The sequence below is a fragment of the Sorex fumeus genome, unplaced genomic scaffold, assembly GCF_029834395.1.
Source record: "Sorex fumeus unplaced genomic scaffold, SorFum_2.1 ptg000061l, whole genome shotgun sequence".
NCBI lineage: Eukaryota > Metazoa > Chordata > Mammalia > Eulipotyphla > Soricidae > Sorex > Sorex fumeus.
In genome coordinates this window covers 27,177,595-27,194,068 of record NW_026606118.1, presented here as the reverse complement: position 1 = coordinate 27,194,068, position 16,474 = coordinate 27,177,595, and the positions used below count along the sequence as shown (strand labels likewise).

Sequence of the window (16,474 nt, the reverse complement as noted above, 5' to 3'; positions counted from 1 at the left end):
TCCAAGAGATTGAGCGGTTACATATCAGGAACTGGAGACAAAGACCAGCTATTACAAGAAAAGCTATTGCTCTCAGCACTTCGAAATAACAAAGGCTTTAAGAGTGTTTTACCAGGAGCTGGGGTTATACATATATCTTTTTCCTAGTATTTCATAGTTCTCTGTTTCATAAGAACCCGCATGAGGGCTATTCTCTTATTCAGTGAATAGTTCTTAAGTGCCTGCCACATGGGCCTATCCTTCCCATGGGGATACAAAGCTGAACAGAATGGGCTTCCCGTCTGGGAAAGGCTGCTGGCCTCTCTGGAAAATGCACACAAGTCCTTACAGACAAGTATGATGAACTCTTCAATAGAAGCTAGTTGTTCTTTTTTCCTTAATCTGAAATGAACTGCCTGGGTGGGAGGGGTTTGGCAGGCGATACATGTGCCGGCCTCAAAGAGGTGACATGTTAGCTTTATAAAATGAGCTCTGGAGTCACTTTTCTAAAAATAGGGCACCTTAAAGATACTCAGACACAAGAGATTAGTGGATGAGGAGTGAAAATAAAGGAAGAGGAGGCCAGGTTTTCTGGTCTGGTGCAGCGCAGTGATGTGAGGAACAGTGAGGAACGTCTCCAGCTAAAAAAAAAAAAAAAAAGGATGCAATCACGTGCAACATTATTCCACACTCACCAGAACTGAATTCTGGTGAGTGTGGAAAAGACAATGGAGACGGGCCCATGCTGCAGGAGGTCAGGTGAGGGCGGGGTGGGACCTGGCATCTGTGGGATCTATAGAGGATTTATGATGCTCCAGTGAGGACCTGAGAGAAGTTAAGATTGGTTCCTCATTTCCCAAGGTCCCATGTCATATAGAATTAGCTATATGCAAGAACAGGAACAGGAAAAGCAGTGGGCTTTGTCTTTGGACATTTGGGTACTGGGAGTTTCTTTGAAACATTTAGGTCAAGATTCTTTGCAGCGTGCTAGAAAGATATAAAGATATTTGAGAGGTATAAAGTGGAGATACTTTTTCTTGGCTTGGGGTGAATGGTGACAGCTTCTAGATATGTTATTGTGTACTGGTCCACCCCTGACAGCAGGGGGCACTGTTTGCATAGAGTTGTTTTTGTTTTTCATTTTGTTTTGTTTTACCTTCTACCTTGGACTCCAGGCATGGCTGCCTTTATTTTTTTGTTTTGTTTTATTTTATTTTATTTTTTAGTGAATCACTGTGAGATATAATTGCAGACTTAGAAACTTTTGTGATTACGTTTTAGCCATACAATGATCATCCCTCCACCAGTACGCATTCTTCACCACCAATGTTCCCAGTATCCTAGTATCCCACCATCCCCATCCCATCCCCTCCCCCTCCCCCAGCACCACCACCTCTGTGGCAGGCACATTCCTGCTTACTGTCTCTCTTCTTTTGGGTGTTATGGTTTGCAACACAGGTACTAAGCGGCCATCATGTTTGGTCTAGTCTACTTTTAGCACGCATGTCCCATCCCGAGCGAGCCCTCCAAGCATCTTTTACTTAGTGGTCCCTTCGCTATCCCAGCTGCCATTTTCTCCAGCAAGCATGGAGTTTTGACACGTAACAGAAACTCCGTAGAAAAGTTCAGACTGCCTCACTGTAATAAACAAGATAGGAAATGAATTGTTTTTCTGTTGTTGGCTCTTTCAGATGCATTTGGCCCAAAATACATTTTTATCCTTTTTTCTGTGGTCCTTGGAGAACCATTTGCAATGCTACTACATGCAAGACAATCTCCTTAACTCTTGTACTGTCTCTCTGGCCCCTAGGCATGCTCTTATCAATGTTCTATGCAGTATTCCTCCCTTATTCCTGGTTTCAGGTATCTGCAGTTAACGTTGTCTGAAAATACTACATAAAATAAAATGTTTAGTGGGTGGTATATTTGTTATTTTATTTTATTTTTTTACTGTTTGTGGGCTGGAGTGATAGTACAGCGGTTAGTGCATTTGCCTTGCATGCGGCCTATGCAGCCAGCCTGAGTTCGATTCCTCTGCCCCTCTGGGAGAGCCCAGCAAGCTACCCAGAGTATCTCGCCTGCATGGCAAAACTTGGCAAGCTACTCGTGACATATTCGATATGCCAAACACAGTAACAACAAGTCTCACAATGGAGACGTTACTGGGCCTGCTCGAGCAAATCGATGAACAACAGGAGGATAGTGCTCGAGCAAATCTAATCTAGGATTGGAAAATTATGACCCTGGAGTCAAATTCTGTTTAATTTTAAAAACAAAGTTCACTGAAATACAGCCATGTTAATTTGTCTGTGGTTGTTTTTGTGTATGGCTGCAGAGCTAAGAAAAGGACAAATATATGTGTGTGTGTGTGTGTGTGTGTGTGTATATATATATATATATATATAAAGCCCAAATGGTTAACTGTATGACTCTGTTAACTGCCCTTCTCCCCAAGTACTTGTGAGTCCCTGATCTAAAGCATAAGAAATATGTGTTTTCTTTTTTATTTTTTTAAAGAGAAAGATGCTTCTTAGTTGTTTTCTAAATTTTAATTAATGCCTAGTAATTATATCTATTTACTCACAGGGAAGGATTCTAATTGTCTGCAACTGTAGACAGTAATTGTAGACAATTATTTCACAATGGTGCTGTGAAATAATTTTTCTAAACCTATCAAAATAGTTGCGTTACGTGAAAAGAAACAATATCATTCCCAACTAACTATTTACCTATTAGAAAATCTGCACTACCCTGTAGAGATGCACCAAATCACTAATCACTAAAATATAGATTTCATTCCTCTTAATGTTCTTCCCAAACTCAGGGTCTTAGTTTATCAATCCTCTTTAACACTGAGCATGGCAGCAAATGAAGTTCCTCACCCAACAGAACCCAGTGCATCATTCCAGCCCAGCATATGGCTTGTCTCCAGGATCATTTGTCATCTCAAAACCCACAACACCCTTCACAGGTACCCGGGGACAGGAAGGACAGTTTGCCCAGAACAGGAGAACCCCTGCCCACACGCTGACAATTTTGTGGTTGAATATGGAAAACACGTTCATTGTCTAGTAAAAGAGGGAGTTAAATGCCACAATAGTCCTGGTAACAAGTGCAGTGTGATCCCAAGTGTATTTAACAGACACACACACATGCACACTGGAGTATTTCCCTAGAGTATGCCTGGGGATATTTTTTTTTAATTTTTATTAGTCAAACACCACAAGGTACAGTTGTAGACTTACAAATTTTTGTGCTTGGGTTTTGATTATACAATGATCAAATACCCATCCCTCCGCCAGTGCCCATTTCCCACCACCACTGAGCCCAGTATCCCTCCCACCCCCCATCCCACCCTGCTTCTGTGGCAGGGCATTCCCTTTTGTTCTCTCCCTCCTTTTGGGTGTTGTGGTCTGCAAAAGAGGCATTGAGTGGCAATCATGTTCGGTCTATAGTCTACTTTCAGCATGCATCTCCCATCCTGGGAGGATCCTCCAAACGCTGGGGGATACTTTTTGTCCCTTCTATTTTAGTAGCTCTTTAGCAAAGTAGCACCATGTGATGACTTAAGCTTTCTGTGGTCAGGGGATAATCAGGGTGATTTTGTTTGTCTCTCTCCCCATGCTATCCCTTAGGGGAGGTGGACTGTAAAGAGATTGGAGACTGTGTCGCCGGACCCGGAACCACGTCTCCAGACCTGTGCCTCCCTGCCCTGGATTATCTCAGGCGCTGTTCCCAGGTACAGGTGTGGGGGTGGGGGTTGGGAGGCTCTGGAGCACCAGGCCCTCAGAGCCACCTCAGAAGCTTACACAAAGGCTTGGGTGGTGTGTGCCAAAGCCTAAGAAACGCTGTAGACTAAGGACACTGGGGGTTGGGTTTGGAGTGTGACTCTCAACACCCACCCCTTCCCCCAAAGGAGGGAACATTCATGAATGTCAACAAGAAGACACCATTGTATCCTGACGTCTGAGTCGCCTCACCAAGATTCACAGGCGTGAAGTGCCATAACCTAAATTCATGTCAGGGAATAGGGGAGGGGTCCTGTCCTGAAACCTTCCTGATAACACTAGAACGTGGTGGGGGAAGGGGAAGGTTGACAAAAATAACACGGGGTATTACAAAATAAAGAGGGACGTTGACACTGGTGGCAGGATTGTTGTGGAAATATTACATGCCTAAAACTCAACTATCACTAACTTTGAAAATCATGGTTCTTTAATTAAAATTGAAAAAGAAAACAAGGATTCCTGCCAGGCAGACGAAATAAATAAGACAAGAAAGGAGTTCTAATAAAACAGCACTTAACAAAGCAAGCAGTATCGGGGCTGGAGCGATAGCACAGTGGGTAGGGCATTTGCCTTGCATGCGGCTGACCCGGGTTCGATTCCCAGCTTCCCATAGGGTCCCCTGAACACTACCAGGAGTAATTCCTGAGTGCAGAGCCAGGAGTAACCCCTGTGCATCACTGGGTATGACCCGAAAAGAAGAAAAAAGAAAGCAAGCAGTATCCTTAGTTGTGCCAGGCCTACAGGGGTCAGTCTGTCCACAGCTGTGCCCGGTGTTGGTGGGCCCAGGATGACTGCCCTCTATGACGCCCTTGCTCGAGGCCTCAGCGACACCCCATCTCTGTCATGTTTTCCTCTCTCCTCTGCGCTTGCGTCCCAGCCTCATTGCGCCTCCATCTGTGGCCTCTCCCTAAGGAGAGATGAAATCTCCAGGGCACTGTCTAGGTCTCGTCCTCTCGCTGACCCCACCAGGCCCCATGACTCCCTCCGTCTCCAACTCAGACCCCTCTCACTACACCCACGCATGACCACTCACACCCCCTTCATGTCCCAAAGGCTTCCAGAACCTCTCCTCAGACAAAATGGTCTGATCTGAGACAAAAATCACCTCCTCAGACAGAATGGTGCTTATGTATCACCCTGCCACCTCTCCTCACACTTTCCAGTTGCACCTGATAGATTTTTTTTCCTGTAGCAAGTATGTGAGAAATTCTCTTGTGAAAAGATTCTTGTCTGGAAGACATGGCAGGAATCTTCTGTCACAGGTACAGTCAGAATTTGGAGGGGGGAAGAAGAAGAGAATGAGAGAGAGAGAGAGAGAGAGAGAGAGAGAGAGAGAGAGAGAGAGAGAGAGAGAAGAAAGAGAAAGGGTCAGAGAAAGAAGGTTCCTTGGGAGTTTGTCCCTGTAACAGGCCCTGGACTCCTTGTAAGAGGAGTAACGCACCCAGGGCAATCAATTAGGGCAACTTCTGGAAACTTGTCGTACGTGCTTTGCCAAATTCCTCCATGTCCCCTCTTGCTCTTGGGTCTCTGCCATCCCTGATGCCGACAAGTCACATGCCTTTCCTATGGCAGATCCCAATTGGATCCTTAGCATCACGTGTTCTCCTAGATTGCCAGAGTGGCCCCAGTGGTCCCCAGCAGCACTCGGCCTGAGCACAACTTTGAAGGCATTCCCTAACCCCCCACCCCCCCAAAAAAATAGATTCTGAAATCTCATTTGCCTACAGTCTCTTAAGCAAAACATCTTGATTTGCCCAGGGATTCTCATGGTAGGTTTATAAAAGTCTATAAAACTCACATGGGACTAAGATACTAGGAATGGAATCAGGAAGATTTTTGCTTACCTATTTTGTTGCCAGTGAGTGTCATTTCATCCAAGTCGTGGAGTAAGTATCTCACAAATCCGAATGACAGACCTTCATATGTTGGGAGTGTTTCTGGTTTTCTCTCCTCATCCTTCTGTTACTGGTTTTATAATTTTCTTTAATACTCACACCCCGCTTCTTTTGCAATCTGAAATTGCAGTTTGGTCTCCTTTCTTCTTAGTTACTGGCGAAGATCTACAAGATGCCCTTGAAGCCGATCTTCCTCAGCGGGCGGCTGGCGAGCTTGCCGCGAAGGCTTCAGGAACAGTCTGTGAGCAGCGAGGATGGCATTGAGTCGGTCCTGTCTGACTTTGACGACGACACTGGTGAGTTTGTTGAACTAACCCAAGGTTTTCCTGCATCCTATTCTCAGAAGCTTTGGCTGTGAGTTCTGTAGCTTCTCATAGAGCACAAGAATGCTCAACCCTGGCCAGGCCATAGTACAATAGGTAGGGTGCTTGCCTTGCACACGGCCAACCTGGATTCGATCCTACCATCCCATATGGTTCCCCCATGCACCACCAAGAGCTATCCCTGAGTGCAGAGCCAGGAGTTACCCCAGTGCACCACCAGGTATGGCCCAAAAAGCAAAATAGTAATAGTAATGATATTAACACTCAACCATTTATGTTGTTATTGTTTGTGATTCTAACTAAAGTCATTGAAGTTTCCAGGGGCTCCCTGCAAAGCCCATTTTACAACTGATGCCTTCAGACCCATCCTTTTTAAAGGATTGCTTCCATCACGAGATCTTCCATCTGTAGATTCTACTCCATGCGGCTACAAACTTTGAATTCTCTTGATTTAGCATGTTGGAATGCGGGTTCCTGGGCACTCAGCGTGGTTAGTGATTGTCTCCATCTCTCCTAGGAAATAGAATCCGTTCATAATTACTTCCTACAAGACTATTTGGTTAGAGGCTGGGGAAATTATACCATTGCTAAAGAGAGAATCTATTTGTGACTAGGATGGCTGTAGACTCATTAAAGGAATAACTTTAAAGACTTTCAAATTAGTTCCCGTGCAATTTCCTGTCTCCTAACTGGGATAGTTTTCAGGAGGGGTACTGTGGACCAGTACTTACTGGCTCTTCTCTGACATGCTTCTAGATCTAAGAAATGGATAAAAATTATATCCTTGAAGAAATCTAATACCTCGGCATAAAGGGGCTTTGCACTGTTGTAGAGGACTTTTTTTAAAAAACTTTTTTAAAAATTTAATTTTTTTTTGTTTATTTCTTTGATTTTTCTGTTACAAGGCGATTTGTGAGAGTGTTTGGAAGATTTAGTTTTTCCTTAAGGATCATAATTAGTAAAAGCTTGCTTAATTCAGACTAGTAAGGAAGAACTGTAAGAAAAAAAACCCAGAGGCCCTGTAAGAAAAAAGTAAAAATAGTAAAAAGGGTAAGGTACTTTGCCATGCATGCAGCTGACTTGGTTTTGATGCATGACAACATATGTCCAAGTCCCACCAAGACTGATCTTTGAGCACAGAACCAGGGATAAGCCCTGCCAAGTATGGCCAAACAGAAAAAAAAAAAAAACACCATAACACAACTAAAGACAATTAAAATCCTAGAAATGGTTGAATACTGCCAGAGGTTCCAGTTTATTAGTTAGGTAAGAATGAAGTGCGCTACATAATTTAAACCAGTGGTTTTTTTTTTTTTTAATTTTATTTTTATAAAGTAGCACTGTAGCACTGTCTTCCCATTGTTCATCAATTTGCTCAAGCGGGCACCAGTAACATCTTCATTGTGAGACTTGTTGTTACTGTTTTTGGCATATTGAATATGCCATGGGGAGCTTGCCAGGCTCTGCCGTGCGGGCAGGATACTCTTGGTAGCTTGCCAGGTTCTCCGAGAAGGACAGAGGAATCGAACCCAGGTTGGCGCATGCAAGGCAAACACCCTACCCACTGTGCTATTGCTCCAGCCCATTTTTTGAAATACAGTAATCTTCACACACTCTCCCCTAAGGAGAGGTTTTTTTTTTTTGAGCATTTTCAGGGGATTATTCATAACAAACAATACAAAATAAATTATCTCGGTTCTGCTTTGGGGCAGGGGCTCGGGTTCGGGATGGAAACATCCAAAATATGGTGGTGGGAAGGTGTAATGATGGTGGGATTGGTGTTCGAATATTAAGCATAATCAAATATTGTGAACTACTTTATAAAAATTCTGCCTCCTATCACTGTTGATTCAAGGTAAATTAGAAGTGTTAAAAACGAAGACATGCTAACTTGTGTATAGTCTCCTCTAGGTAAAGGTAAGGTAAAGGCCCTCCCGTTGATCGTCGATTTGCTCGAGCGGGCCCAGTAACGTCTCCATTGGAGACTTTGTTGTTACTGTGTCTGGCATATCGAATACTCTCGGTAGCTTGCCGGGCTCTCCGAGAGGGGCGGAGGAATCGAACTCGTAGTCTCCTCTAGACTCCTTTATATGAAATATGAGGATCCTTTTCTGCTTCTGTACACACTTTTCAGAGGACAGTGATGAGCAGGAAAGTTGGCTCATATATTGCTGGTGTAAATAACAGCAATTGGGATTGTTTGGAGCACAAACAAGGTCCCTTGCTTTCCACTTAGCTTACACTAAAACTTAGGGTTTTGTTTTTAAAACAAGACTCAGAAAAAGAGCAATAAGAAAGACGGGTATTCTCTGAGCAAATAAATCTGTGTCTACTGTGTATCTCACCACTTCTCATGGTATGAGGAGTGAATTGTATAAGTATAGGATTAAAATGGTACCAGAACTGCAAGCCACGGCATAAACACATAAATAAAAAATAATGGTGAATTGCATAAAAAGAAACTGGAGATGGACACTGTACCCTTGAAAAACTGATGCACTAAGAAGTACAAAGACTTTCTTGCTTTAGAAACAAAAGAAAAAACAAGTTAACAAATTTCATCAAAATGAGAAACTTTTGTGTACTGAAAGACATCAAGTGAAAAGACAGACTAATGAATGAGAAAACCTATCTGTAAATCATGTATCCAGTTAGGTTTTAAGAATCAGAATGTAAATAATTCCTGACATTCAACAGCAAAAAGATAAACAGCCCAAGTTTTAAATGGTCAACAGACCTGAGTAGACAATCCTCAAAAGATGATCCACAGTTGGCCACAAACAACATGCAAAGCTGCCCAGTATCTTTTATCACCAGTCCAGCCGATAATGAAATTCCAGTTTATACCTACTTGGATAAATATAATTTAGAAAGAAAAATGGAAAAGAACAAGTGTTGTCCTGGATGTGGAGAGCACCCTCAAAGGAATGTAAAATGGCACCGTCTCTGTGGAAAACTGATTGTTGTTTTGAACTGTTCCAACTTCAAAAAACCCCAACAGGGCTGGGAAACAGTTCAGTGGGCTGGAGCATATACTTTGCACATAGGAGCTCTGTGTTCAGTCTCCAGCACCACATCCACGGGTAAATGGACAAAATGTGGTGTAAATACATGCAATGGAATAGTATTTATCCATAAAAAGGAGTGAAATTTTAATAGACACTGCACTGTAAGTAATGTGCTAAGGGAGATATATAAGACACAAAGAAGCAAATGCCATTGATAAGAGAGATCTAGAACAGGCAAATTCATAGATTAGCAGTTATCAAGTGTCAAAGTAATAAAGGGAGAAGGGAGAACTTTTAATGGATTATACATGTAATTAATGTTATTGAGTTGTGCACATAAAAATTCTTAAAATTGAGACTAGAGCGATAGCACAGCAGGTAGGGTGTTTGCCTTGCACGCAGCCAACATGGCCAATACAGGTTAGAGTCCCAGCATCCCATATGGTCCCCCAAGCACCACCAGGAGTGATTCCTGAGTGCATGAGCCAGGAGTAACCCCTGAGCATCACCAGGTGTGACCCAAAAAAAAGCAAAAAGAAAATTCTTAAAATGACAATTTTGTGATGTGTAGATTGGAGAAAACAATGTTTCTAAAAGATCATCTAAAATGTGGTTAGACACTTTTGCTATCAACAGCTACCAAGAAATCTGACAGCCAGTCCACATAGGAGAATTTTCATACCACCTCCCTCTCTTCCTGATGGAGAATTGGGAAGAATTTGAGGGGTCCAGAGAGATAGTACAGCAGGTAGGATGCTTGCCTAGCATGTGGCTAACCTGGGCTGAATCCCCAGTGCTGCAATTAGTCTCCAAGCACAGTTTTGAGCATTATTTTTCTAGACCTCACCAAACATGTAAATCTCAATCTGTTCATGTTTCTAGGCCTCTTGGGCTACAAACTGGGAAATATCTCACATTCAAAGCAATTTATAGAACTCTTTCCATGTGATATTTGGTTTGACCTTATGATCATTCTGTGTTTTGTTTTGTTTGATTGCATGGGATCTGTTTTATGGTTTTCAGGCTTAATAGAAGTCTGGATCATCCTGCTGGAACAGCTCACAGCAGCTGTTTCCAACTGTCCCCGTCAACACCAACCGCCAACCTTGGATTTACTCTTTGAGCTGTTGAGAGATGTTACTAAAACACCTGGTAAATATTTCTCTGTGTATATTTAAGGAAGTTGTTGTACAGATTACTATTTACAGAAAAGCATGTATATGTATGTCTACCTGTTTCACTGCTATAACCCTAAATTTAGCATGGAACTTCATGCATAAAATAGATGCTGAATAAATTTGTGTTACATGGTTGTGATGCAGTGACGGGTAAGGCATGCCCTGTTAGAATGTCTCCACACTCATCTATTTGCAAATCATTTGTTTTAGCCAGTTGGTTTAGTGTGTTGGAGCCCCACAGTAGTCAAGCCATGGGTGTGGTATCAGAATCTCCATGAGCCAGTTGGCTTTGCTTAGCCTTATTCCATAATTCCAGTCCCCTTCTTTGACCAGATTTCACATGCCATTAGCCCCATGTCAGAAGGGCTTGTCTGGTCTACCACTGACGTAAACAGTATGTGTGATAGCAAGAAAGTAAGGGTGTTAGGTGTATGTGTGAATCTACCTATTTTTAAGAACTAAAGAATTGATAGAGTGATACTTCAGTTTTATTTGTATTTGAATATCTGTGCATGAATAAAACATATGCTGTATATTGCATAACCAGTGCACAAACAAAAGAAAAATTTCACTGAAGTCCATGTCGTTGCCCTTGTGGTAAGACCTTCCTTTCATCTTCTCAGAACGAGACCTTGACAAATGCACAGGGTGAGTCCCTTTTGTCCCAGGAGAAAGCAGAAATCTAATGCTGACTTTTCTTTTTCAGGCCCAGGGTTTGGTATCTATGCAGTGGTTCATCTTCTCCTGCCTGTGATGTCCCTTTGGCTCCGTCGGAGTCACAAAGACCATTCCTACTGGGACGTGGCCTCTGCTAACTTCAAGCATGCCATCGGCCTGTCCTGTGAGCTGGTGGTAGAGCACATTCAGAGCTTCATCCACTCAGGTAGCTCTCACCCCAAGGCACCGTTGTCTAACATGGCAACAGGTCATAATTTCCTCTCCTGGTATTGTCGCTCCAATTTTTTCACTTGCTATTTTTATATTTTTACATTGGTATCAAAAATGAGTTCCAAGTATTTAAAAATGAAACAAATGGCTTAGTAAATAGCGAATGCAAATTGTCAGAGTAGGAACTGGTCCTAGGAAAGATTAAAATAGAATAACATAGTAGATCACCAAAAAGAAAATTGATACCCACAAACTATCTGATACACTACTTTTAAATAAATGTATGAGGGCGTGAGAAAAAGGACAGTGGGCTGAAGAGCTATCAGGAGAGCCGAGTTCAATCCTCAGCATCGTCCCCCAAGCACTGCCAGGTATGACCCCAAGACAACAACTTTAAATGCATGATTTAAAACATCTAAGATGTATGATAGGTGTGCACAGGAGGAAGCAATGGCACCATCTCTTTTTTTCCTTTTTGGATCATACCAGGTGATACTCGGGTTATTCCTGGCTCTGCACTCAGGAATCACTCCTGTTGATGCTCAGGGGACCATATAGGATGCTGGGTTTTGAACCCTGGTTGGCTATATGCAAGGCAAACACCCTATATGCTGTACTGTTGCTCTGGCCCCCATTGGCAGTGTCTTGACTATCCCTTCAATACTTGAAACTCAGGTGTGTAGGAAATAAAAAGAAGAAATGATGCACAGCCTGCAGGTCTGTTGGGAGAAGTGTGGCCTGTAACCTGCTTCCCATGGGAAGCTAAATAGAGAAGCAAGGTTTTAGAAATTGTCTAAGTTGTGGGCAAGGAGTTGTTTAACAGGTTAGAGATAAAGGGAACAGTCGAAGTGTGGCACTTTTAAAAAGATTCGAAAGCCTGAAGGGCAGGATAGTAAGCTGACGTCCTCCAACAGAGTCAGCCAGAACAGGGCAACTGTGTCAGCTTTACAACCCGTGCAGCACTTATGAATATAGATTGTTTTTCCTGGGTCTTGCCACGGGCAGAGCTGCAAATTGGAGAGCAGAAGAAATATCACTGCTTCTTGTAAGGGTTATAAAGGAAAGAGAAAGGAGTCAAGAGATATAAAGAGAGAAGAGGAATAAGAGGCCCCTCTGGGTGGAGAGGTTAGTGAAACTAATGAGAATGTTGAACCCAAGGGGAAGCCCCAAAAGGCAGAAATAAGAAATGATCTCTGCTAAGTTTAGTAAGAACATTTTGCAAATTTGAAAGCTAGTGGGGTTTTCTCCATGTAGGTGAAAACTATACCCGAAGGCCTAGTAACAGGTCATTGCTTACACAGAATGGGACCCTGAAGGGTTCTACTGAAAACAGACTCTGGCATCACCAGGAATTTGGGGGAAGAATGCAGATGCATTTCTCAAATTGGGACCAGATAATATAGTTTGGGGAGGTCACACTTTTTTCAGTCCAGGCTTTTTTCAGTATCTAGACAAAAGGCAGACTATAAAGGTCCCTGTGGGAGCAAGACAAGAAAGTTTTGTGCCATAATGCCCAAAAGGAAAGAGAGTGAGAGAGACAGAGACAGATAGAGACAGAGAGAAAGAGACAGTAGAAAAGTGGCTGCTATAGAGGCAGGGGTGGCAAGGGGGAGTGAAATTGGGGACATTAATGATGTACACTGGTGAAGAGATGGGTGTTGGAACATCTTATGACTGAAACCCAATCATGAACAATTTTGTAATGTGTATCTCACTGTGATTCAGTTTACGAAAAAAAATAGTTTTTCTTATGAAAGGCATTCAGTTCTATTTCATTTGACTCAGTCAAACGAAAACAGTCAGCTATTTTCCCCTTTTAATAGAATTTAAATGTTTTTACTGACTTGTATTCAGGCTCTTATATAATGTTCTGTTCTGCTTAAGTAGATGTAAACATGTACTTTAAACGTGTAAAAATGTACAATACTCAAAAGTGAGTCACACATTTAATTTTGATGTATCTTGAAATGAGTAAACTAAAATTGTAAAAAAAAAAAAAAAAAGAAAAGAAATCCAGGGCCAAAGTGATAATGTAGTAGGTTGCACACTTGCCTTCCACACAGCCACCCTGGGTTTGGTCCCTAGTACCACATATGGCCCTCCTGCTCTGCTAGGAGCGATCCTCAGAACTAATGGATGCGGCCTAAAATCAAACAAAAACAGTATTCAAGATCATTTTAAGATTTTTTTTATTGAATCACTGTGAAATATACAGTTACAAAGTTGTTCATGGTTGGGTTTCAGTCATACAATATTCCAACACCCATCCCTTCCACCAATGACATTTTCTACCACCAATGTCTCCAGTTTTTCCCTCCCACGTGCCTTCCCCCTATGCAGACACTTTTCTTCTCTCTCTCTCTCTCTCTCTCTCTCTCTCTCTCTCTCTCTCTCTCTCTTAGTTTCCTTTTAGGCACTATAGTTTACAATACTGTTACTAAAAGTATACCACTTTACCTCCTTTCTAAGAACATTTTTTAATAGGGCATTTTTGGGGGGGGTGGGAAGCGCACCTAACAGTACTTAGGGGCCACCCCAGGCAATGCTTGGGTGGACAATATGTAGTGCTGGGAATCAAACCAGGGTGGAATTCAAGTCAAGCATCTAAATCCTCTTCAGCAATTTCTCTAGTCCCTAGAATGTTTTTTTTCTAATATGGCTATATTTATTGCTTGATTTTTTTCCCGAGAGTTTATTTTATTAATCAGACTTCCTTTTTTGTGGGAAGGGAGTTCCTGTAATACCATTTCCACCCACTCTCTGGCAGTACTTGAAGAAATGTTCATGTTACTCTCTCTATAGACATCAGGTATGAGAGCATGATCAACACCATGCTGAAGGACCTCTTTGAGTTATTGGTGGCTTGTGTGGCCAAGCCCACGGAAACCATCTCCAGAGTGGGCTGCTCCTGCATCAGGTGAGAGACAATGCCACAAAACTGGTGTTTTTATGATGAAATCCAGGGTGGATTAAATTATCCTACATGGTAGCAATCTTCTTGAAATTTTTTTAATAAGCAAAAAAAATTGACCGTACTAATAATTCTTCATTTCATGGTTCACACAACAAATATACCTTGTGTAAGGCATTCTGCAAGACACTCCGCTATACCAGAAGATACCCAAGTCCTATGCCCCTCAAAAAATGTATAGCCTATTCTAAAGGATGTAACAGTAATATGAAAAATGAGAGATGCCAAGACAGCTAGCAGAGTAGGGTAATAAGCAAAGACTTTTTGTAGTAGTAGCAAATGGTCAGATTTCCCCAAAGTGGAAAGGGGGGCCCTCCCCAGCAATGCTCAGGGACCTGGATCAAGCCTTGCAGCCCTTTGAGCTATCTCCCTGACCCCTGAGGGGGTTAGCTTTTGATAGAAACAAACAAAGGCCTGGAGATAAAAATATGAATGACCAAAGAGGTTTGCATGGTTTCATTTGTAGAGTAGTGGAATATTAGTACAGAGCATGTAAAACCTTGCATGTCAGCCTTAAAGTGTAGGTATCTGGCCTAGTTATAATACAAATCCTCTGATACTTCTATATTAAAATTGTCAAGAAGACCATATCTTGACCTAGGGATTAAAGGCAAGAGTAATATGGAGGCGTTCTAAGGAACCTTTGAAATCTCTCGATGCCTGGGTATCTGCAGGCCTAGCTTTAGTTGGGGGCCGAATGGAGACTTCTGTCCTTGTTTCTTTGGGACAGGTATGTCCTCGTGACAGCGGGCCCAGTGTTCACGGAGGAGATGTGGAGACTCGCGTGCTGTGCCCTGCAGGACGCCTTTACCGCCACACTCAAGCCAGTGAAGGTGCGTGTCCAAGAGGAGGGTCAGGGCAGAAGGAGCTCACCCTCCTCAGTGAAGCCAGAGAGTGGACTCTGACTTCCTGCTCAGTGCAGGCAGGTAACCTCAAAGAGAATGAAATAGTGGCTAAAGCGATGCATTGGTCAGATACTCAAGTCCAAGGCAGGACCTGCAACCCAGACCCTGGATGCCCTCACTGACCCCTTCTGTGTTTCTTCCCCAGGATCTGCTGGGTTGCTTCCACAGTGGCACTGAGAGCTTCAGTGGCGAAGGCTGCCAGGTGAGGGTGGCTGCGCCCTCCTCCTCCCCCAGTGCCGAGGCCGAGTACTGGCGCATCCGAGCCATGGCTCAACAGGTAAGGGCTGGCACTTTGGTCCCAGGGGATTCTAGCAGCCCACGATACACTGGAGCCGTATCTCAAGATATCACTGGGTGTACCTATAGATTGGGCTGGAGCGATAGCACAGCGGTAGGGCATTTGCCTTGCATGCAGCCAGCCTGGCTGAGCCGGGTTCGATTCCTCCGCCCCTCTCGGAGAGCCCTGCAAGCTACTGAGAGTATCCCGCCCACAGGGCAAAGCCTGGCAAGTTACTCGTGATGTATTCAATATGCAAACCCAGTAACAACAAGTCTCAAAATGGAGACGTTACTGGACCTGCTCGAGCAAATCGATGAACAACGGGAGGACAGTGCTACAGTGCTACCTGTAGGTTTGGCATCACCAAACTGCCTTCATTCCCTTTGGGAGGACAGATATCTACTGGTTCTGATGTCTTTTGCCATACTGTGCCTTACCAGGAATAAATGTGTATCACAGTCAACAGTTTTCCCTTTTCCACCTTTCTTTTTCACAAATCACAAATCACAAATCATCCTGTTAATCGTCGATTGCCTCGAGCAGGCCCCAGTAACATCTCCTTCATCCTAGCCCTGAGATTATATTCAAGGCTCTTTAGGAGAATGAGACCCATCATTGTTACTGGTATTTGGCATATTGGGTACTCCACAGGGAGTTTGCCAGACTCTGCCGTGTGGGCAGGCTACATTCGGTAGCCTGCCAGTTTGTCCAAAGTAGGAATGAGATAATAAGATGTCATAATAAGATGTCGGTTCCGGGAACTGGTTTTTATATCTTTCTTTTTAATTAATTTAATTCTTTTTTCTAAGCAGGATGTCTTAAAAGGCATGTTGATATGTCACCTCAGGGTATGGATGCATGGAGCAGCTTTGGCTGACCCGAGTTCAAATTCCTGGCATAATTTGGGGGTTACACACCTGAGTCCTGTTGGGGATGACCCCCACAAAAATAGCCGTGTTACTCATAATCGTGAAAACACAAGACAGGATAGGGACAAGGATGCTGTTTGTTGCATCCTCTGGTGCTCAGATCAACTTGGATCACTGCCCTTTTTCTGTCTTCACACAACTTTATTCGAAGTGTGTGCTTACACATTCTTACACATTCACATTACAAATGTGAAGCCCAGAGCTTCACATTTACAACTTATTTAATATACTGGTGTTGAATGTCACCATTAGCATTAAAATGTACTTACTAATGGAGCAACCATCACTGGCTTTTTCTCTTTGAGATTCAGGCCAGAAACCATATGAGTT

At 43.0% G+C, this 16,474-nt stretch overlaps 1 protein-coding gene across 1 annotated transcript in view; it reads left to right on the top strand.

Moving 5' to 3' along the window:
• The window catches only part of ARFGEF3 (ARFGEF family member 3), a 171,985-nt gene that overhangs the window by 143,622 nt on the left and 11,889 nt on the right, over window positions 1-16,474 (top strand). The window contains exons 25-31 of the mRNA XM_056125974.1: window positions 3,615-3,718; window positions 5,814-5,958; window positions 10,017-10,145; window positions 10,878-11,054; window positions 13,862-13,976; window positions 14,761-14,863; window positions 15,081-15,212. Coding sequence (XP_055981949.1) covers window positions 3,615-3,718; window positions 5,814-5,958; window positions 10,017-10,145; window positions 10,878-11,054; window positions 13,862-13,976; window positions 14,761-14,863; window positions 15,081-15,212 — 905 coding nt within the window. The remainder of the gene's footprint in view (window positions 1-3,614; window positions 3,719-5,813; window positions 5,959-10,016; window positions 10,146-10,877; window positions 11,055-13,861; window positions 13,977-14,760; window positions 14,864-15,080; window positions 15,213-16,474) is intronic.